Source organism: Gracilinanus agilis, chromosome 1, assembly GCF_016433145.1.
Source record: "Gracilinanus agilis isolate LMUSP501 chromosome 1, AgileGrace, whole genome shotgun sequence".
NCBI classification, from domain to species: Eukaryota; Metazoa; Chordata; class Mammalia; order Didelphimorphia; family Didelphidae; genus Gracilinanus; species Gracilinanus agilis.
The window spans coordinates 753,669,527-753,693,199 of NC_058130.1; the positions used below are offsets into that span (position 1 = coordinate 753,669,527).

The 23,673-nt window shown below is 47.2% G+C and overlaps 1 protein-coding gene across 1 annotated transcript in view; it reads right to left on the reverse strand.

Moving 5' to 3' along the window:
• Positions 1 to 1,634: 1,634 nt before the first annotated feature.
• The window catches only part of BCL7A (BAF chromatin remodeling complex subunit BCL7A), a 29,982-nt gene continuing 7,943 nt past the window's right edge, over positions 1,635 to 23,673 (reverse strand). The window contains exons 2-6 of the mRNA XM_044685407.1: positions 22,123 to 22,219; positions 18,513 to 18,680; positions 5,623 to 5,744; positions 3,869 to 3,920; positions 1,635 to 3,061 (exon numbers count right to left, since the gene is read on the reverse strand). Coding sequence (XP_044541342.1) covers positions 3,036 to 3,061; positions 3,869 to 3,920; positions 5,623 to 5,744; positions 18,513 to 18,680; positions 22,123 to 22,219 — 465 coding nt within the window. The 3' untranslated portion in view covers positions 1,635 to 3,035. The remainder of the gene's footprint in view (positions 3,062 to 3,868; positions 3,921 to 5,622; positions 5,745 to 18,512; positions 18,681 to 22,122; positions 22,220 to 23,673) is intronic.

Here is a 23,673-nt window from a genome sequence, read left to right on the forward strand (position 1 = left end):
TCACCACCCAGAAAAAAGAGACCCTAACTGCCCTGAGGGTCATTGATGGTTGGTTTCACGAAGTGCCAGCACTATTTGGAATGTGTCACTGCAGTGTCCCTGGCACAAAGGAGGCCCCCACCCAAAGGAACAAGTACAAGTTCATCCTGGGAGGGGAAGGGGCCAGTTTGGCCAAGTTCTGTCCCTGCGGAAGGCCTCTGGGTCTGTCATCCGCAGGCTCCTTTAGGATGGGTGGTGGTGGTGAAGATGGGGTGATATGGGCGGCGAGGACCATGAGCTCCGCCCAGGAAGCACGTCTGGATTTTTGCACTATTTCTAAAACGTGGTCAGCAGAAGAACTTTTTCGGTCACCATCAAGCCCAGGGCAGGCCGGTCTGTTTGCCCATGTCTTTCAGAGCGCCCTTCTGACCGCTGGGGTCTGACAAGACCCTCTTCCCCCGAGCGTGGCAGCTATGTGGGCTGGTCCATTCCTATTTTCAGGCACTTCAGAGAAAGACTAGCGACCGTCCCAGCTTTTCATCCTCGCTCCATCGGGCAAGTCCCTCTGGCCTTTCGAGAGAGGGGATGATGCTGAAGAGATGTGAACAACCCAGTGAAATTTGCCCTTTCTTTAAAAACAAATAAACAAACAAACTTTTCCTCTGGCTGTCTGTACTGTAACCTCTGGTCTCCCAAAAGAAAAGGAAAGAAAAGATCTAAATGCACCTTCATTTCATCCAAATGGAGATGAGCGGTAATCAAAAGTCAATGCAGGGTTTGCAGATAAAGCCTTTTCCCCTCCTCAGAGTCAAAGGGGAAATCAAGGCTATTTTCTTCTTCTTTTTTTTTCTTCTTCTTGATATTGCAATGCACAATTGACTGCCCAGGGGAGAAAAATTCATGGATCCGAGGATCCCTTTCTGGTTTTGTTTTTTAAAGTTTTAAAAAGACAGACACCCATTTAGTGTCGCTAACTCAAAATTCAAGACTGAGTTGTTGTTTTCCCTTTATTTAAGGAGAAATTTTGCATGAGGTATTTGAAATGCAGGAACTTTTTTTTCCCTTTTTTCAACTTTTTTTTTTTCTTGAAGTGCAGGAATAGATTCATCTAAAAAAGAAAAGCCAGACCCCCCCCCTTTGGAAAGTCATAGAAAAACCAAGCCTGGAGATGCTCGAGAGGATGGCGGTCAGCCACCAGAGATGTCACCAGAGTAAAAGAGACGGACGTCCAGAGAGAGTCCACAACTGGAAAGGAATTAAAATTGACGTGCTGTAAGAAAGAATGCCGAGAACGATGCCTGAAGAGGAGAGGATTCCCAAGTCCGAGACTGAACAAGAGGCTTCTAGTCGAAGGGAGTCAGTCAGCCAGCTTTCCTGATTGTACCCAGAAGGGGGCACTTGCATTAAGAACAAAAGGAGCCTGGATCAACACAGGTGATGGGGAGCCACGCTACCCCTCTGTTCTCCTGGTTGGGTGTAAAGGTTTCTACCTCTTCTATGCATCATCTGCAGCCTTCAAACCCATTTCTCTAGCAGAGGCATGCCCTCTCCGAAGGACGCCCTCTTCCCCCGGAACGGAGGAAATAAAACAAAAAGTGGGAATTTGGCTCTGACAGGAGGGAAGGGTGAAGGCTGGGGGGGGTGGGGGAGGGGGAGGGGGATCTGGGGGAGCCTCTGGGGGAGGCGGAGGGTAGAGCGTATGACTTCGGATTTGCACCTCCAAGCAACATCCTATGAAAGGGGAGGTCAGCACCAGCTCACCCTGGGCTCTCCCTCTCCCCCAGCCTCAGATCTTGATACGGAGCCTGCAAAGAAGAGATCCATTTTGTTTTTGTTTGTTTGCCATTTTCCACCTTGGAGATGTGAGAGATGCATTTCACGGTGGGCAAAGGATTGGAAGCTCTGGGACAAGTCTGAAGGGGGAGTTTGTACAATCATGAACCTGATCCCCAGGCTGCGGCCAGTGGATGGAGCTCAGTTTCCCAGAGAGAGAAGATTTAAAAAGAGCAGCAAATTGGGGAGCTGTTAGAGCATCCCCAGCCAGGAACCCCTCCTTGTGGGGTGGGAGGAGGCCACGGAGCAGGATGTGGGAGAGCCTGTGGCAAACCCCAATCCCCCAACACACACACACACACACACTCCCACCGCCCCCAAAGGGAATTCCTACCAGTCTCGGACGAAGACCCCAAGAAGCCAGGGTCTGGAGCTCAGGGCTAGATGGGTCAGACCCCAAACATGTGCATACAGCCTCAGACCCGTTGGCTTTTCCAATGGGGAAAATGGCCAACGTTTCAGCTTTTCCTCCATCTCTGCTCGGCCTCGAGGTAGGGGTAAGGGCAGGGAAGGGGCAGGGATCCCAAAAGAGTTGGCAGCAGCCTAGGAACAAGAGGGCACTTGTCGAAAGAAGATGCGAAGCGTGGAGATGGGATTGGGAAGGGGAAAGAGGGAGGGAAAAACCAGACCTCGAGAGCTGTTCTCAGGGACACAAGGCACAAAAAACAAAGCGGATGGAACTGCTGGACAAATCAAGAAAAAAAAGCAAAGAACTGACCTGTACCATCCTTAAATATCTTACACGGTTAAATAGAGAAATGAAAAGATACAGCAGCAACACAAATGGAACTGGGACCTTTGTTTTGTTTTGTTTTGTTTTTTTAAAAAGAAACAGTGCATTAGACCCTCCTGAGTTGTGGACTCCAACCTCTCCAAAGACAGTAACTTAGGACTTCTGAACATTTGCTTTCACAGGAAAAAAAATAAAATAAAAATAAAATAAAACAGTGTTCCATTTTGTATTTTTTTCAGTGTCTGAGAGAAGTCACACTTTCCTAGGTCTCCTTGGAATTTTTCTTTCTTTCTTTCTTTCTTTTTTTTTTTGCTTGGTAAACTTTAAAAAGTTAGGAGTTCTGTTCTCATCCATGAGAAGCTGCGTAGGTCAGGGTGTTCTAGAATGAAGCCCCCACCGGTGTACCTTCAGTAAAAATGGATCAGAAAAAAGCTACTTCCGTGTCTAAATGTCGTCGGAGTTTTGGTGGGAAGCTTCTAGTTTCATCTTTTTAGAAGGTGGAGCTCCTTCCGAATCCTGAAGGAAGGGGAAAGAAAAAGAAAGAAAACAGGAATGGGATGAAAATGCAGCATTTAGGTCAGAGAGTGGGTGAGGCCGGGCTAAGCTCTCTACAGGAGTCCTGATGGGGGCAGCTGGGTAGCACAATGGATCTGAGAGCCAGGCCTAGAGAGTGGAAGTTCTGGATTCAAATCTGGCCTCAGACACTTCCTAGCTGGGTGACCCTGGACAAGTCACTTAACCCCCATTGCCTAACCCTTACTGCTCTTCTGCCTTGGAACCAATACACAGTATTGATTCTGAGGTGGAAGATAAGGGTTAAAAAAAATTAAATTTTTAAAAAAGGAGTCCTGAATCTGAGGGGTTTGATGGACGCAGACAATGGGATTGTGTCTACACTGGCCCAAGGGGTTCTTTGGGGTACTTCAAGGAGCTAGGAGCTCCCCATTGTAGAGGAGAGCCCCTTTCTTTGACCCGTAGCACATGAGATGGTTTTGGGGGAGTGGAAGCGACTGAAAAGAAACCCCAAAACCTAAGCAGATATTTGCTAACTGTGTGACACTGGGCAAATCACTTAACCTCCACTGGCCTCAGTTTCCTCCACTATAAAATGGGAATAATGATGATAATCCAGGGCTGTGGTAAGGGTCAAATGAGATATATTATTTGTACAACATTTTGCAGAGTTCCCGGCACATTGGAAGCGCCACATACACGTGAGTTGTTGTTGTTATTCTTTTAAGCCTCAGGGGGCAGCTTGGTATCTACCGAAGGACTCTGAAGTCAGAGTACCTACGTTCCAATCCCATCTATGATGCTTACTACCTGTAGGACCTTGGACAAGCTTCTTCGTTACGCTGGGCCTCAGTTTCCGCCTCTGTAAAATGAGATGGTTGGGCTAGATGGCCTCTGAGAGGTCAGATTTTAACCCAGGCCCTCCCATCTCCAGGCCTGGCACTCCAACCACTGGGCTACCTAGCTGCTCCTAATCTTGATTTCTGTAGTGAATAAAAGCACAATAAATGACTTCTAATCAAAGTATCTCCCTTGAGCCTCAAGACAGTCCCATGAAGGGATTTTAATTTTTATTTTACAGATGAGGAAGTGAGCCTCCCCCCACCCCAAACCGTCAAGTCACTTGTTCACAGACACAAATGAATAAGTGTGGGAGCTGGAGTTAGACTTGAACTCTGGCCTCCTGACTCTTACGTCCTGTTGTCATCTGTATTGCTGGGGCAACTGGGTGGTACAGTGGATAGAGCGCCCGGATGGGAGTCAGGAAGACTCCTCCTCTTGAGCTCAAATCTGGCCTCGGACACTTCCTAGCTGGGTGACCCTGGGCAAGTCCCTTCACCCTGCCTGCCTCAGTTTCCTCATCTGTAAAATGAGGTGGAGAAAGAAATGGCCAACCACTTCAGGATCTTTGCCAAGAAAACTCCAAATGGGCTCATGGAGAGCTGCACAAAACTGAACAATCTGTAGTGTATCATGTGGTCTCTTAGAAATGGCCCAGAAGAGGACAGGCAAAAATGCAACTCCTTCCCTTCTTGGTAGAAGTGAGTGGTTCTGTCTGGGGGTGGGGTGGGAAGGATGGTATGTCAGGAAATTAAGAAATCAATGGGAAAAATAAATATAATAATATTTATGCATAATAGATATAATAAATAATATAAAAAATATAAAAATATTATAAAAAATAAAATATGTGAATATAATTACATATTTAAAAAGGGAAAAATTAAACAAATATAATAGAACAAATAACACAATTATATAATAAAAATAAAAAGGGAAAATAATATATAATATAATAAATAACAATTATATAATGAAAATAAAAATAAAATGGGGGAAATAAAATATATAATAAAATAAATAACATAATTATATAATAAAAATAAAATAATGTATAATAAACATAATTATATAATAAAAATGAGGAAAATAAATAATATATAACAATTATATAATAAAAATAAAATGGGAAAAATAAAATTTAAGACAATTTTTAAGAAAAGGGAAAGGCAAAAAAAAAAAAAAAAAGAGAAAAGGCCCAAGACTCAGAATTTTGCACTGTTATAAACTAAGGAAAGATTCCATAAATGGAAAGTATTTTGGCTAGATAAGTCCCAAATACCTTCAGGACTTGGGCTGCTACAGGTAAGAGACTTATGGGTTAGTCCCCGTCACAGCAGCTATCTCTACGGGGCTTTAAAGGTTTACAAAGTGCTCTGTACACATCCTCTTGTCTCATCAGATTCTTACAAACACCCTTCAGAGGTTGGTGCTAGGTTGATCCCCATTTTACAGATAAGGAAAATGAGGCAAACAAGGTGAAGGCATTTGTGCAGGGAGTACTAGAAGAGTCTGAGGCTGGATTTGAACTCCTGGCTCCAGGCCCTGGGCCTTCATCATTCAGAGCAAAGTCATAAAAGGAAAAAAAAGGCAAATCAAGGCCTCGACATCAATCCCTGATAGGATCCCTCTGAGTGTGGCCTAGTTGGGTGCCCTCCTCATCCTTCCTCCCCCCACAGAAAAAGGGGGACTTGGGTGCTGGGGGAGGGGGTGCAGGGGGGTACCTGAGAGTTATTGGATGCTTCTGTGGTTACGTCATTGTCCCCAGAGGGTTGCATTTCAACTTTCTCTGAACTGTTCATTGAATTTTCCATCGAGGACTGTGAATTCTGCTCATCGGAAGTATCTGAAGGAAAGAAAGACGACGCCTGAGGTTGGCCTGAGAGTCGGGTCCTCCCTCCGGCTCCCGGGGCAGCCCCTTTGCTCTTAGGAGCTCCCCGACTGCTTGAACCCTCAGCCACTGCCTGCCCTCGGAGGGTCAGGAGGGACCCTCGAACGAGTCTCCTCAGAAGGGCTGGCCCGGCCGCACCCAGGACACTCTGGTCTTTTTCCCAGAGGCCCCTGGGGCAGGCCGCACTGTGTCAGAGGCTGAGCCGGCTTCACTTCCTCCAGCGGCTGGAGGCCGGCACCCTCTAGTGGACCCAGAGGTTATAGCCACAGCTCCCGGCTCCATTTTTACTGAGAAAAGAGCCAAGAAGTGGCCCTTAGTAACGCTGGGACTCCATAAAACAGAGCAAGTCGAGGGTGAAGGCCTCGGAGGACGAGACAGTGAAAAGCTGCCTGGCCTGGCCTGGCTCATCTCCATATCTCTCGTGGCCTGGCACACAGTAGGGCAGCAAGAGGTCAGGTGGCCTGAGCTGGGCCCTTCTCTCCCAGGGCCCCAACCCTGCCTGACCCTTGAGCCAACCCAAAGAAGCCATGACTGGACACTAGACAGAAACCTGGTCACTGCCTGGCTTTGGCAGGACTAAATCCTTAGGCATTATCAACTCTCTAAGTTTAGTTTGATTTTTTTTTTTTTAACCCTTCCATCTTGGAATGAATACTTATTGATTCCAAGGCAGAAAAGCGGTAAGGCCTAGACAATGAAGTGACTTGCCTAAGGCCACCCTGCTAGAAAGTGTCTGAGGCCACATCTGAACCCAGGACGCCCCCCATCTCTAGGCCTGGTTCTCGATCCACTGAGCCACCCCACTGGCCCCAAGACCAGTTTTTAAAGTAATTACTCTAACATCTACTTTCTCTTGCAATGAAGAGCTGCTTGGTTTATCAGACAAGCCCACTCGTGCCCTGCTTGCCCTGCCCAGTTTTGGGGCTCACACTTGTGGCTATTTCATGGGGACCTTCCCTATGGTGAGAGATCTGAAGCCGGCTGCGGTCAGCCCCCACAGGGTCTCTGGGCCCTGGTGCCCACTCTTCTTCCTCCTTGAGTCTGCCTTCTTATTCAGAAACAAACTCTTGTACCACCTGGCCCCTTCTGCCTCTCCCATCCTCGGACCCTGGACTCTTCTGGGTCTTGGCATCTGGGCTTGGGCGCTGGAGGTTGCCCTCTCCTGCCGGTCTCCTCCCTGGTTTCTGCCAAGCTCCAACCCCACCTCCCACAAGGATCCCCCTCTCAGCTTGCTTTCCATTAACTCTGCAGCATCTCACGTAGACTTCTTCTTTCCCCTTATCAGTATCCTCTGCAAAGCTCTGCAAAAAATGCTTGTGGGGGGCAGCTGGGTAGCTCAGTGGAATGAGAGTCAGGCCTAGAGACGGGAGGTCCTAGGTTCAAACCCGGCCTCAGCCACTTCCCAGCTGTGTGACCCTGGGCAAGTCACTTGACCCCCATTGCCCACCCTTACCAATCTTCCACCTGTGAGACAATACACCGAAGTATAAGGGTTTTAAAAAAACAAAAAAAACATTAAAAAAATGCTTGTGGGCTCGACATCCGGCTCTCATGACACCGCAAGCCTCCCGAGGGCAGGGACCGAGTTTCCCTTTCTTTGGCACAAAAGAAAGCGTTGTTTGGGAGCAGCTGGGTAGCCCGGTGGATAGGGCACGGGTCCTAGAGAATTCATCTTCCTGAGTCCAAATTGAACCTCACAGCCTTCCTAGCTGGGTGGCCCTGGGCAAGTCCCCTGGTTCCCTCATCTGTCCAATGAGCCCAAGATGGAAACATCATTCCAGTATCTTTACCAAGACCGTCTTCCCCAAGGGTCTCCCCTCTTGTGTCTGAAATAACTACGCGACAACAAAAGTGGTATTTTAATAAATGTCGACGGATTAGAAATATTTTTAATGGTGTCTTGTGTTTTTAGAGTGCTGACATCTCTGAAAACGTGCCTTCCCTCTTCCCCAGCGGACCAAACCTTGCCATCTAAAATAAACAAAACCTGAAAGAAAAAACCCAAACCCAACAATTTGGGGAAACCAACCAAAAGCAGCTGGCAGCATTTCAAGCCCCCAGAACCCACCAGGCTTACGAAGAACAAGGAGGATCTCTCTCTCTCCTTTCCGAGGCCAACCGGGGTCATTATCATTAGAGAGCATTTGGGTTTCCCCCATTTACACTCCTCGGGTGTTTTAAGGGTTTCTAAACCTTGATTGATGATTGGTATAGGATGGTAATACCAATAATTATGTCCTGTGTGGACAGGCCATTGGATCTGACTGTTTGAGAAAGTGGCTTCTCGGAGCAGCCTAAGAATTCCAGTTTAGCCAGGAGTATTAAGAAATATATATTTGTTATGATAAAAAAAAAAAAAAGGACTAAAGAAAAGGGATAGGAAAAGGAAATAAGTGGATAAGAATTCTTATAATATATTTATCCTAAGCTAATAGATCTTATCTAACGAACCAAATAAAGCTGACTCGCAAGAGTCTCTTCTGTCCCCAGCAAAGTTGGGGCTACTCTCTTCCTATTCTATCTAAATCCCTAAAAACCCTTAAACTCTCCTAGCTAAACTATACACAAGAGAAAGAAGTTAGGTCTCTCTCTCTTTGCTGAATAGATGAACAAACAGCTTGAATCTCCACAGCCTTCTCCACTTGCCCAGCAAACCTATTGGGCTTGCACCGATGTTTCACCAACAGCCTCCTTCACTTGTCAGATCTTTTACATAAATATTTGATGGGAAAACACTGAGATTTTTCAAATCTCACAGAGTGGCTCTTTGGATCTCTTTCTGGGATAGGATTAGCCCACAGAGTGCAAAATCAGTTGGGTAACCATCTCCCAAGGCACTCTGGGAAAATTCTCTCTTACCCATAAGCCCATCTGAGATTCCATTCAAATTTTAAAGAGACGGGCAGCTGGGTAGCTCAGTGGAGTGAGAGTCAGGCCTAGAGACAGGAGGTCCTAGGTTCAAACCTGGCCTCAGCCACTTCCCAGCTGTGTGACCCTGGGCAAGTCACTTGACCCCCATTGCCCACCCTTACCACTGTCTTCCACCTATGAGACAATACACCGAAGTACAAGGGTTTAAAAAAAAACAAAAACAAAAACAAAAACAAAAAACAAATTTTAAAGAGACCTAGCCAAAAATCTCTTATGCATTTATCAATAACTTAGGCTACTTTCTCTATTTCCTAATGAACTCTTACTTAATAAATAATTCTCTACAGGAGGAATGGTGTGACCACTAGGTGGGGAGGTGGGCAGAGCACCGGGCCTGAAATCAGGAAGACGAGGTCAAATGAATACTTATTAGCTATGGCCCTCTTGGACAAGTCACTTTACAACTGACTCAGTTTCCTCCTTTGTCAAATGAGCTGGAGAAGGAAATGGCAACCTAGTTGTAAGACCTTGGGCAAGTCACTCAACCCTGTTGGCCTCAGTTTTGTCATCTATAAAATGAGCTAGATAAGGAAATGGCAAACTAGCTGTGTGATCCTGAGCAAGTCACTTAACTGTTTGCCTCAGTCTCCTCATCTGTCAAACGAGCTGGAGAAGGAAATGGCAAACCACTCCAGCATCTCTGCCAAGAAAACCTCAAAAGGGGTCACAAAGAGTCAGACACGAGTGAAAAAATGACTAACAGTTATGAGGCGTGTGGTTTACCCTGATTGTCATTACTTCACTGGAGTGAAATCCTACCCATCCTTAAAGCCTCTTATGAGAAACCTTCCATGATCCCCAGACCTACACCTCTGGTCAGCAACCTCATCTCTCCCTGCCATTCTTTTAGAGCACTTGGCTTTGTAACTTTCTAAGGGAATTTCTCTGGCATGCTGGTGAATCTATGACCTTACTGACAGGGGTTTTGCCTTCTGGCAGATCACAACCCATCCATGCTGGCCTATCCTGGGAAACTTGTCTATATTCTGCAAAACCACCCAAAGTGCTCTGGGATTTTAGAGTTTGGGTTTTATTCATTCATTCATTCATTTATTTATTTAGGCCTTATCTTTCGCCTTAGAATCAAACTGTGTATTGGTTCTAAGGCAGAAGAGTGGTAAAGGTAGTGGGAGTGAAGTGACTTGCCTAGTCACACACTAGGAAGTGTGTGTGGCCACATTTGAACCCAGGACCTCCCATCTCTAGGCCTGGCTCTCCATCCACTGTGCCACAATTTAAAAAATTTTTCCCATGGTTCCATGATTCATGTTGCCTCACTCCCCTCTTCTCTCCCTCCTGGAGTCGACAAGCAATTCCACTGGGTTATACATGGATTATCAAGGAGTTTTGGTTTTAGACAATTATTCTCTTACAATGACCAATATGGAAGTTTTGCAAGATAATCCATGTATAACCCACATCAGATTGTTTACCATCTCCAAAAAGGAGGAGGGAAGCGATAAAGGGAGAGAATTTGAATCTTATAATTTTAGAAAAGGTATGTTAGAAATTGTTGTTGCAATTTATTGGGAAAATAAAATGTATATTTTAAAAAACAACCCCAAAGTGCTCTGAGACTTCCTGACACACTCTTGACACGTGAGATTGTGGATTATAATTCATCTCGCTGTGTTTTGTTCCCTCTCTCCTCCCTCCTTCTGGCCAATTATGCTCTTGAGACAAGATGATAGGTTTGGAGCAGGAAAGGGCTTTGGGGCCATTGAAGGAGCAAAATGACAGAAACAATAGGGATGGCAGATCGGATTCAGAGACTTCCGTTTTATGGATGAGGAAACTGAGGCCCCTGTTAGAAACGACAGCAGAAAGCCTCAGAGGCTAGCCTAGACTCCAGAGTCAGTATTGTTTTCCTCGAGCCTCATTCTAGCTGAACTTTGTATCTCCTCCCTGGCATACTGTGTAGCACATTACTTTGCACATATCAGACACAAAGTAAATATTTCCTAAAAGAATGAAACCGGAGTAAAATGTTTCTATCTAGAATGATGATTCTGAGCCAGGAGTTGTGGTTGGATTTCAAGGGAGACCATGTACTTTGATGGGGAAAAAATGGCGGCATTATTTTAGTATCATTGGTTTCCCTAGTAATTCTAAGTCTTGTTTTTTTTTTTTCATTTAAAAACATTATTCTAAAAAGAAAAATAGAAAAGTAAAAACATTCTTTTGGAAAGGGGCCTACAGCTTTCGCCAGACTACTCAAGGAGGCCATAATGCAGAGGGGGTTAAGAATCTCTTATCTAAGAAGCACATTTCCCCATTCGAGGTAGGGGGATGAGGGACTCCAGGTACCCAAATTGTGGCACACATGCTGTCACCTGGGCCCTGCGGCTTTGCCTGTTTTTCTTAGTTTTTTTGAGAATGTATTGGAAGTGGAAGCTAATATACTGAGAAATTATGGTTCGTAAGACAAAACAAAAGGCAGCAGTAAAATGTTTCCTTAAAAAATATTTTGAAGGGGGTAACTAGGTAGCTCAGTAGGTCCAGGTCAGGAGGTCCTGGGTTCAAATTTGGCCCCAGACACTTCCTAACTATATGACCCCAGGCAAGTGACTTACCCCCAATTGCCTAGCTTTTAACTACTTTTCAGCCAATACATAGTACCAATTCTAAGGCAGAAAGAAAAAAAAATTTTTTTTAAAATAGCCCTATCTATACCAGGATACAGTGAATCTCATACTAACTGGGGGTGGCAAGCAAGGGTTTTGCTTCCTTTATCTGTCTTGGACTTCTTGAGAAGTCTGGCACCTTCTTTCCCATTCGATCTTCCACCTAAATGCTTTGGAAGGTCCTCTAGGAAATAATGCCTTTGCAATCATCTAGGCCAGTGATGGGCAAACTTTTTAAAAGTGGGGGCCAAAGGAAAGGAAATGCTCCTCTGTCAGTCTGTTTCTAAGGCAACTCTTTGGAAGTTTCATTGTATTGTATCCTACTCATTGTATTTGTCAGATTACAAATAATGTCACAAGGCTGGATAAAACATTTCAGGGGGCCGCATCTGGCCCGCAGGCTGTAGTTTGCCCATCACTGATCTAGGACAATCCTGAAAAACTTATGAGGAGGAATGCTATCCCAGAGAAAGAACTGTTGAATCAGATGGATGTGGAACAAAGCATACTCTCTTTCACATCGGTGTATTTACAGTTTTATTTTGGGGTTTTGGTTTTGTATGAGTGTCTCTTAAAACAATGACCAATATGGAAATGTGTTTTGCAGGATAATAAAAATAAAATTTTAAAAGATGCCTTCCATTGGATCATGTGCTGGGCTCTTTATTATTATTATCATCAAAACAAAGCGCTTCTGCCCAATTCGACGGGATGGTTGAGTTTTCTACATGGGGACAATTTCTTACCAAACAGGTGGGTATCCTTGGACAAGGGTGGGTATGACTATCTAATCATTATAATAATCATTGGCTTCCCAAGCTGGGGTTCATCAAGGAGGAGAGGAAGTCTATCTTTCCTCTTTTTGTGTGGCTTCCCTGCTCTGATTATTGACAGTAATCTGAGCTATCCCCCGCTCAGCCACATGGTCAGGTTTTATATGGGCATCTTTTGGGGATACCTTTTTCCCCCCAGGGGAGGCTAAGAAGGAAGCTCTTAGCTTATATGTGAGTGCATAGTTGTTAGGAAAAGGACCTGGGAAAGATCCATATATTTTTGGCTCTGGTCTGTGATAATTAGATTAAACCTACACTGCCCATCTTTAATCACCAAAGGTGAAAACATCTCCATTTAACCCATGTGTGCTAGAGTAACAAATCAGAATTTACTGACTGCCTTGTGGGCAGTCCTAAGAAAAACGTCTGTTGTGATTGGACACATAAACTAAGAGGAGGCTACAGGAAGTGATGCAAAAGAGGCCCCTTTAAAAAGAGACCTCAGTCAGCTGGGCTCGATCTTCTGGTTTGTGAACAGGACCTGAAGGAGCTCTTCTGGTTCATGACCAGACTTCCATGTGGTGAATGTTAAGACTGAATCTTCCTGAACTTCTCTTAAGGAACTTCCCTTTCAAAGAGACTCTGTGACTGAAGCTTTTGCTTCATTCACCTCTGGGCCTCCGAGTTTCCCTCAGCTGAGGGTTAATTAGATCTACCTGGATTAACTAGGGGACTGAGCAAATTACCTACTGTGTTAGATTCTTATTTCTTCTCCCTCTTCTCATTTGTGAATAAATTTCCATAAAAGCCATTTTAACTTGAGGTTACTCTTTAATTGGGGACCGATAATTGTTCAATCCCCTGGCAACCAAACCTTTTACTACATTCAACCCCAAGCCCCTTTTTCCCTCTTACAGGTCAATGTGTGGATTAATTTTGGTCGACTCTGAGTAAAAAGGAGCTTTTCCTCCTCATTCTTAAATAGGATAGGGGAGAGAAGGAGTTAGTAATAGGGATTTCACAAAATATTTTTTTAAAAATAAAGGATTCCAGAAGACTGTGATGAAGCACTCCTGAAAAAGAGGTGACAGACTGCAGGTGAGGAAGGAGACACGAATTTTTAGATGTGGGAATTTGTTTTGCTCAATTTATGTCGATGTGTTACAAAGATTTGCCTTCATTTTTGAGTGGGGGTGGCGGAAAGGAATGTATTTTTTTAAATCATAGCAATTAATTTTTTAAAAAAACAAAAAACACACAGAAGGATTCTTCTTCAGAAATTCAGATTCTTCCCTCAGAAAGAAGACCAGACAAACAAAATTATTTGTGTTTTTAAAACAAATCTACCTTACCTTCTACCTTAGAAGCAATACTAAGTATTGGTTCCACAAAACAGAAGAGCAGTATGGGCTAGGCAATGGGGGTTAAGTGACTTGCCCAGGGTCACAGCCAGAAAGTGTCTGAGGTCAGAGTTGAACTCAGGTCCTCCCATCTCTCCAGGCCTGCCTTTCTATCCCCTGAGCCACCTAGCTGCCTCCCATTCCTCTTTATCTTAAAGTATTCTCCCTGTTGATTATCTCCCAGTTATCCTATATTAAAGTTAAATTTAAAATTCCTGGTTTTTAGTTTCCACAGAGTTCATTGCTATTTACTTGAAATAGAGAAAGCAGATAAATAGAGATCAAAGCCTATTTCTAATCTAATTCTAATTTTGCCACGTGGTGCTCTGCCTCATTGCTCCCAGCCTGTGTCCTACAATGCTGCCGTCCAAGGAAACAGAGAGAGCGCAGCCCCTTTCAGCCTTTCTTTTGGCCCAGACGCTTCGCCTGTGCATTCACGTGGCGTCCAGTCGTAGAGCACAGGGATGCAGGTCAGACGACCCCGGGGTGTCCTCTCTTACACACCTGTCCGTAGCTTGTTTGTACACAGCTGCTTACATGTAAGCTCCCTGAGGCCACGGACTGCTTCTTACCTTTCTTTTTCTCTCCATTCCCTTAGCCTGGCACGTGGGAAGAGCTTAAGAAATGTTTTTGATAGACAACACGAAATGGATAGGAGCAGTTTCACCTAAAATCTGTTTATTGAATTCTACTACAAACAGAAATATTCTGTTAACTGGTGAAGGTCTGGCTTTCTCAAAGAAATTTCTAACGAGAGGAAACACCAGAGCCCCTATCACTTTGGCCTGATGTGGGGAATGAAAGAGAAAGAATGACCTGAATGAAACAAGTCAGTCCAGTACGTCAATCCAGGCTTTAAAGGTCTCTCCCAGAACAGGGCCTCCGGATTCAAAGATTATATCTGAAGGCTTGCTCAAGACCCAGCATCCAAAAGGGTTCAGCAGAGCCTCGACTGCGGCCTGCGCGCTGGCAGGCCTCTCCCTTTAGCTTTGCTGGCCTAACTCTGGAACTCGCCCAGAGCAAATTACTTTCCTGAAACCTAAATTTAGTTCTCAGTTACATGGACGTTCTGTCATTCACTGAACTCACCAGTAAACAAGCTAGGCAAGGTCACCATGTGGCCGTGGGTCTGCTCAGCGGTGAGGATGCTCTGAAGGTGCCCTGAAAAATTCCTCACCCCTCCCTGGTAAATAAGGACCCTAATTCTTGTCACAGAGAAGCAGCGTGGCTTTAGTGCACAGGGGGCGTCAGGAAGGCTTGAGGCCCAACTCCTTCTATGAATCTATTTTACTGTATTTTTAAATAAAAAGACTGCAATAGAAATATTTAAATAAAAATTTTGTTAAACGCTAAATGTAAAAAAAAAAAACCCATTAAAAACAAAACAAAACCTTCTGCCTTAGAATCAATACTGTGTATCGGTTCCAAGGCAGAAGAGTGGTAAGGGCTAGGCGACAGGGGTGAAGGGACTTGCCCAGGGTCACACAGCTGGGAAGTGTCTGAGGCCAGATTTGTACCCCTCAGATCTAGTCTAAATGCCTCATCTTCCAGATGAGGAAACTGAGGCTTCATGGGCCTGACTTGCCCAAGGTAGATCATGTAGAAAGTGACAGAGGCAGATTCAAGCCCAGGACCTGGCTCTACTTTACCATAGGCAGTTTGTCTCTCTAACACCTCATGACAAATAAAAACAGAGTCTAGTACTTGAAAGAAACTGGGCCATGACCTAAAAGAAATCAGAACGCAGGGAGGCATCTCTGCAGAAAAACTGCACCCTGCTCTGGGACCGTGTTTATTCCTGCTGTTGCAGCTTCTCCCTCCATTCCCTGATCCATCAATGTTTCCCTTCATGGAAAAGCCTCCAGAAGAGGCTGCTAGAGGCAAAAGCCTTCAGATCCTACCTGCCTTCACCAGGAGATCAAATCAAGCAAAAAAGAATTCGATCCCAGGCGGGTCTGTGCTGCAGGGGAAGCCCAGCCTGGGGGGGGACTCAGATTCACAGCAGCAGCCTGGCCTCTTCCCTTCCTGCCCTGCCCTCTCAGAAAACAGCACACCTGGATGCTGTTTCAGGATGCCGGAGGCTGCCAGCTAGCTTCTTCTGTTGCCCCTGTGAAGTTACACCAGAGTGGGACGGTCCAGGAGGTGTGCCCAGGCCTGCCCCAGACACTGGGGCACCAGCATCCCGGCCTCTATGGCGACGGTAACAATAGCACTGGTGGCAGCTCGCGTGTCTACCCAGCTCTGAGTCTGGCACAGATCCTGGCACACAGTAATGAAGCTGGTGACCTGGTAGAGACGATGCTGGAGCTGGCACTTACTAGCTCTAGAGGACCTCGGGCAGGTCACAGAACTGCTGTCTGCCTCCATTTCTTTAACTATAAAATAGATAATAAAAGTGTCTATCTCATAGGGTGATTGTGAGACTCAAAATACATCATATTTGTGAAGTACCTAGTACAAAATAAGCACGATATAAATGCTCTATTATGAAGCACCTAATATTTCCTTCCCTGATCTCCTAGAATCTGTGAAGCTCAGCCTGTTCACTTCAATCCCGTCGACCGCAGCCATTCACAAGTCCCATTTGGATGGTATTATTATGCTCACTTCAAAGCTAGGAAACTGAGGATCAGAGACATAAATGTCCAGTCACATATTCAAAGATCTTTCTATGACAACCTGCTGCCACTCATTTTAGTTTATTTCAGGAGGGGACCCGTGGATTCTTTCCATTTTTACTTTGCCCTCTGGTTCTAGCAGACTGGGAAGTTCTCAGCGATGACTTATTGAAATATGTTGTCCAGGCATTTTGGGGGGGAGATGTAAAAGTTTTCTAGGAGGCAAAGGATTCTTAAATTATTTCTCCTTGGCCTGGTCAAAAATTTTCCAGGTCCATTGTTTTTAATGAGATTCTTTTCACTTTCTCCTGCTTTATCACTCTCTTGATTTTGCTCTAATATTTCTTGTTGTCTCACAGAATTAATGAGTTCTGTTTTGCTCCATTTGGATTTTCTGAGAATCAGCTACTTGGATAGTTCCCCACTCTCTGTTCTAAGCTATTTATTTTCCTTACAATTCTTTCCTCCAGAGCTCTTATTTCACTTCTAACCTTACTTTTTTTTTTTTTTTTAAACCCTTACCTTCCATCTTGGAGTCAATACTGTGTATTAGCTCCAAGGCAGAAGAGTGGTAAGGGTAGGCAATGGGGGTCAAGTGACTTGCCCAGGGTCACACAGCTGCGAAGTATCTGAGGCCAGATTTGAACCCAGGACCTCCTGTCTCTAGGCCTGGCTCTCAAGCCATTGAGCTACCCAGCTGCCCCCTCTAACCTTACTTTTTAGCCATTGCTTCAATACATCAAGCTTCTCTTGTTTTTGTGGCTGAGTCATTTTTAAAAAGCAGAGCCTAGGTTTGTCTCCTGGACACCTCTGAATCCCTAACATTTCTTCCAAGTATTTGCCAACTTCCTCTGCTCAATCGTATCTTTAGCTCCAACATCTGAACTGAGACTTTGTGCCAGGGTCAGGGTCTGTCCCCCTTGCCCTCTGGGATGCGATGTTTGGTCCCTATGTAGAGGTCCGGGTACTTGCTGCTAATTCTGCCTCCAAGAGAGTGTCTGCACTAAGAGCCCAGCCATCTTCAGGGTTCCCGAGTCTCAGCTTAGAAGCTACAAGTCTCCAGCCCCCTAGACGTGCTGGCCCACATCCTGCTGGCTCCTGGCTTGCCTCCTGGGTCAGAGCTCATTGTATTTCTCACTATGTCAGAATTTCCTCGTTTGGGCACTACGCTCTTCCTGCTCCTGGCTATGGAGCTTGATGGGTTTCAGGTGGCCCTGGCGGGCCTCTGATTTGTGCTGGCAGGCTTTGAGCTCATTTATTTTCTGGCCCAGAACTGGCTTTTGTGGTGGGACCCCTTTCTCATTGCCCATAGACTTCTGGCTGCTTTTTGTGCAGCCTGGGGATAGAGGAAGGGGCTTACTGTAGTTTCTCTTTGGTTTCCTGGATTGTTTTTCTGTCTGAGGCAACGTCAGGTCTTTGCTGGCATATGGGAGAGAAAGCCGGGGATTCTTCTGTGACGGTACAGGTAGCCCTCTTAAGAGGTAAAGTCTCCCTACCATGCTAAAAGGCCCTGCCTGAAAAGATCCCATGGCGCTGTGTGCAGCCCTGATCCCTCCCCACTCAAGCCAGTCCTCAAGTGGACCCTCTCCCCCCAGAACATGCTCTCTTCCCATCCCTCACCACGCTCCATCACAAAATACTCTCAGAAATTTAATTTGGCTGTGTGACTCTGGGCAAGTCACTGGACCCCCATTGCCCACCCTTACCACTCTTCCACCTAGGAGCCAATACACAGAAGTTAAGGGTTTTAAAAAAAGAAAAGAAAGAAATTTAATTTGCTTTTCAAAAAAAGCTCATTTCAGCAATGACATCACTAGTCTCTGTGGCATCGCTCCACCACCTCAGAATTCCAACCGGACTGAACAAAATCTTCTCCTCATCAAAGAATGATGCTTGCCCGAGGCGAGTTTAATGCATGAGCAGGCAGAGAGCCAGGCAAGCTAAAAGCCCCTAGAAGGGGAGGCTTCTGGGGCCACTGCCTGATGCCCGCCGACTGCTCGGCCCCTCAGCAGGACCCCCAACAATCCAAAGGCGGAATCCCAATAGACATTTCTGGAGGAGACAAGCATCCCAGGTTTTGGCACGGAGCCCCCTGGGTCACTTCGGTAACCACCACTATGGCTCTGCTAGGAAAAATAAAACCATGTCACTCCTGAACGGAACGCAGGGGAGCTCTGCCTGCAGGCCGACTCTACCCCCCTCCCCAAGAGACACACAGATGCCTCTCGGTCCAACCCGACTACAAATCAAACCCTGAGCATGAGACTATTAGAACAGGAAGGTGGGATGCCTGGGCCAGGGGCGAGGGAAGTACGGAGGGAAGCCTGGAGGAGGAGACGGGTCGCAGACGCCCCCCTCCCAAGCATGTGCCATCTACCTTCTGATCCAGGTTGCTCCTTGGGCTCCGCATGGACCTCATCGGACTTTGCTTCAGGGCCATCCCCCTGCCCTGCCGAGTTGGGCTCAGGCACCGGGCTCGAGTTACTGCTGTTTTCCTGCTTGATCGGTGATGCATCCGCTATGGAGCTCTGATTGCTGTTGTCATCTGTGGGGGAAACGGAGGGATGAGGAAGATTCTTGGGGCAAAGGCGGAATCCCCTGGGGATCTCCCCGTCCCCCCCATGCTTGCTGGGAGCTGAGCGGCCCAGGGAGGACAGACGGTCTCCCCGGGGTTTCCCGCCACTCCAAGGGAAGGAAGCACCAGGCTCCGACCTCCTAGCCTTTGTCTAGGGCCTGGGCAGTGGGGAGAGGGGTAGAGAGGGACCGATTCAGAGAGAGGCCCTGCCCCGCGGGGCTCAGCCTGAAAAGGGAGGTGCGCTCGGAAGCTTCCCCCATCTCTGCCACTCTAGAATGGAAACCTTGTTGTGGCGGAAGCTCACAGGTTCACAGACTTAAGATCTAGGAAATAGCGAAGAGGTTGTCTAGTCTGACCATTGTATGGTGAAGATGACAAGGAAACGGGGCCAGGGAAGACCAAGTTAATGAAGTGACTTGACCAAGGTCTCCCAGGTATTAAATGTCAGAACTGGAGTTTGGGCCTAGTTCCTCTGACTCCAAAGCCAGGGCTCTTTCCCTAGAGTATGGTGCCTCCCACAAGAATAATAGCTGGCCTTTATCTAGTGTGTTTAGGGTTGGCAGAGAGATCCACAAAGATCTCATTTCTTCTTTTTATTTAATTTTTTAATCAAAAATTTCTAATTAATTAGTTAATTAATTGGTTTAGGGTAGTTTTCCACGATTACATCATTCATGTTCTTTCCTTCCCCTCCTTCCTCCCCACTCCCATACCCAACAAGCAATTCCACTGGTTTTTACACATATCATTAATCAAGATAGTTCCATATTATTAATATTTGTAATAGAGTGATCGTTTAGACTGCAGTGATTCCCAAAGTGGGCGCCACCACCCCCTGGTGGGTGCTGCAGCGATCCAGGGAGGTGGTGATGGCCACAGGTGCATTTATCTTTCCTATTAATTGCTTTTAAAATTGAAAAACATTTAATTTCCAGGGGGCTAAGTAATATTTTTTCTGGAAAGGGGGCGGTAGGCCAAAAAAGTTTGGGAACCACTGTTTTAGAGTCTACACCCCCGATCATATCCCCATCAAAACAGATATCATTTCTTAACAACCCTGGGAGGCAGGAGCTATTATTATCCCCATTTTTATAGCTGAGAAAACTGAGGAAGACAGGTTACACGACTCACCCCAAGTCACAAGTAAATGTCCAAGGTTGAATTTGAACTCGAGTCTTTTGACTCAAAGTCTAGCCCTCTGACCCCTTTGGCCTCTAGACACCTCTAAGATGTGGGGTTGAGACAAAGGGAAGATTTTCCAATGGAGGACGGCTGCTTCCTCAAATTCTCTCTGCAAGACCCCCAAGCACCAGAGGATGCTTTAAGATGGGAGAGCCAGAAAGGACCTCAGGAGTCACCTTAGCACGACTGTTTCTTTCCAGCGGAGGCCCAGCACGTGCTCAGGGTCACACCCAACACCTGGCTTCTGGGGAGGTTTCACGGGCTGGAGCTTCCTGCTGCGCTGGGGAGCCTCCCGGGGGGCCAGGTGTGCCTCCGTTTATAGCAGAGGCTCCTTGCCGAAAAGGCGCCCATCTGTCCTAGTCTCTGAAATGGAATCCCATTTTACGAGCACAACGGGGAGCTCATTAGGGAAAAGAAGCCTGCTGCGCCTGGCACTCGTGTAGAGCGAATAATCAACCCCCAATTGACTTGCCAATCTGCCATTCCTTGGTTGAGAAGGCTTGAGCTAGAGCCCGCATCCCAGGCTACACAAGGGCTCCCCCCCAAGGGAAGGAAGGAATTTTGGGGGTCAGACTTCCAAGAAAGTCCCTGGAGTGAAACTCAGGCCTGATGGATCAAGGGGCCCTAGAGACCAAAGAGGCCAACCCTGTGGCTGGCTTTGGGTTCAAATCTTTTTTTTAATTTTTTTTAATTTTTTTAATCTTTTTTTTTTTTAAACCCTTAACTTCTGTGTATTGACTTATAGGTGGAAGAGTGGTAAGGGTAGGCAATGGGGGTCAAGTGACTTGCCCAGGGTCACACAGCTGGGAAGTGTCTGAGGCCAGATTTGAACCTAGGACCTCCCGTCTCTAGGCCTGACTCTCAATCCACTGAGCTACCCAGCTGCCCCCTTGGGTTCAAATCTTGATTCCTCTCCTTCCTACCATTTCGAGTTTGAGCAAGTCGCTTCAGGGCTTGTTCTCTCACTTCATGAGATCCTAGATTTTGAGCCAGAAGGAACCACACAGGTTCTTCACTGAGTTTGCTCCTTTTATTTTACAAGGGAGGAGATGGAGGTCCAGAGAAGGGACTTGCCCAGGGTAACAGAGGCATTGTGTGTCAGAGAGACTATCCCTTATCCCCTGCTGTGCTGCCTCCTCTAGGCGGGAGGAAACGTGGACCCAGAAAAGTGAAGTGACTTGCCCAAGGGCTGCCATTTACAGGAGCAGATAGCAGAAGAAAAACTGGAACCCAGGTCTCCTCCAGCAGCCAATGCTGTGCCCTTGGCCAAGGTACCTTGCTCTGTTAGCCTGATGAAACCCTTTTTGGTGGCACCACACAAACTGAGGAAAGGATTGTGCCTAGACTTTGCCAAGTCAGCGCTTCAGAGCACATCCCTCTCCCTCCCCTCGAGGGTCTCTTGCAAAGGGTGAGGGAAGAGAGCCACTAGGTCGGCCATCCTGGGGAAGTCACTTAAACACTCTAGGCCTCTGTTTACTCCTCTGTAAAATGAAGACGTTAGACTCAATGACCTTTCTGGCCCCTTCCAGCTCTAAATGAAGCGGCCAGGTGGCCCGGCGGTCAGAAAGATGGGAGTTCAAATCCGGCCTTGGACCCTTACTAGCTCAGTAACCCTGGGGAAGGTGGTTCATTTTCATCTATCTCAGTTTCCTCAACTGGAAAATTGGGGATGATCATAGCACCCACCTCCAGAGATGTTGTCATGCCTCCCTTCCAAGGTTGTCGTGAGGACAAAATGAGAGATCTGTAAAATGCTTTGCAAACACAAAGCACTCTCTGAATGCGGAGGGAGGGAGGGAAGGAGGGAGGGAGGGAAGGAAGGAGGGAGGGAGGGAAAAAGGGAGGGAGGGAGGAAGGAAGGAGGGAGGAAGGAGGGAAGGAAGGAAGGAAGGAAGGAAGGAAGGAAGGAAGGAAGGAAGGAAGGAAGGAAGGAAGGAAGAAAAGAAGGAAGGAAAGGAGGAAGGGAGAGAGAGAGGGAGGAAGGAAGGAAGGAAGGAAAGGAGGGAGGGAGAGAGAGAGGGAGGAAGGAAATAAGGCGATTTCATCTGTGATCCTCCTTCCCATCTCTCTGGCAGTGTCCAGGTGGGTCAGACTCTCTGTGTCCTTAGCAGAGGAGCCTCCTGCCCCCTCCTTCCCTCCCTGTCCACTCCAGGTCTTGCCCAGTGTCCAAGCCCGCTCTGTGGAATGTGGAAAAGCCCACTCCCAAGGCCCCCATAGTACGGGCACTCACCATGCATGTCCATCATTCCTGGGGATGAACTGTTCTCTGGGGTGGTCACCTCGGACCCGCACTTCTCATCTTTACCCTTCTTCTTGCTTTTATTTTTCTGAAGGAAAAACAAAGACAGGCCGCGTCACCAAACTCTGTGTGGACTGTGTGAGGGAATACCCCGGGGGCAGGGGGGAGATGGCACAGAGAGAGGATTTATTCTGTCTACCATCTCCTTCCCAGATTGTCTCTGGAGGGGTTTCATTGTTCTCTTCTGGGGTCCCCTCCCTTCTCCCCCACACCCCACTTGGATGCCCCCTGAGGAGAAAGGCAAGATGTGTAGAGAGGGGTCCAGGGCACGGCCGCTGCCTCACGGGGCACCTAGACGCCTGAGGAATTCTGCTTTTGTTTATTTTAGGCGACTTGAGGGGAAGCGACTGGCTCTCCTGTCTGTCTCGAGCAAGTTCAGACGTGGGCCAGGTGAGGTACAAGGAATGCAGCCTGTCCACATTCTCCCCAGGGAAGGAGGAATCGAGCCGGAGAGAACCAAGGAAGGAACTGATCCCAGGGGAAGTCTGGAGGTGAGGGGGGCAGGGTGGGCCCCCTCGGACCAGGGAGAGCCAGGACGGCTAGAATGATGATAATAACAGCCAGAATATCACAGCAGGTGCCCACAAACCTGCAGAAAGACCGCAGGGCACCGGGCGGCAGATTCTGACCATGAAACATCCTTGAGAATTCAACACACCCAACGGGACTAGTACGGAAGGCGGGAGGACAGTCACCCGCAAACTTCCAGACACAGCAGCGACTCAATTTAGGGGACACTTTTACTGGACTTGGCCTTCCTGGATACTCGCCACCCTCCAGTGACATGTTCTGCTGGCCAGAGGAGCCAGGCTGGACCTGTGATTTCACCCAGAGGAGGAAACTCCCTTCAGCCAGAGAGATCACAGCACCTGCCTGTGCCTATTATTAGTACACAGTTTCTGCTTAATAAACCCATCCATCTGCTCATCCATCCATCCATCCTTCCTCCCGCCCACACCGAAGAGGCTGGGGAATACGATGGATAAACTGGCGGATCTAGAGTCGGGAGCCCTGAAATCACATCCAAAACTAGCCACGAGGCTTTGGGCAAGTCACTCAAACCCTGCCTGCCTCGGTTTCCTTTTTGGTAAAGCGGACATCCCAGGAACACCCATCTACCAGGGTGGCGAGCCTAGAAGAACCTGGGAAACCCTAAAGCATCCTTATCGTCGTGACTACGCAGGCGCAGAGAGCTGCCCAGGGCCCAACGCTAGCCGCTCCCAAGTCCGAGGGGAGCCGTGCCCACAGAGCTCTTCTTGGCCCTGAGGCCAGCCCCCCGCGATGACCGCTCTCCGCAGGCTGGATGCCCGCCGTCTCCTCGGCCACCCTTCCCAACTTGCCCTCGGCTCAGTGTTCAAGATGGGGCGCCGGAACCCTCCTTGTTCCCCAGGGCCACTTGCAGGGTTCTCTCTCTCTCAGGAACCTCTCCTCGTTGTCGTCGTCGTCCTCCTCCTTGGCTCGAGCTCTTCCTCTCTTCCCCCC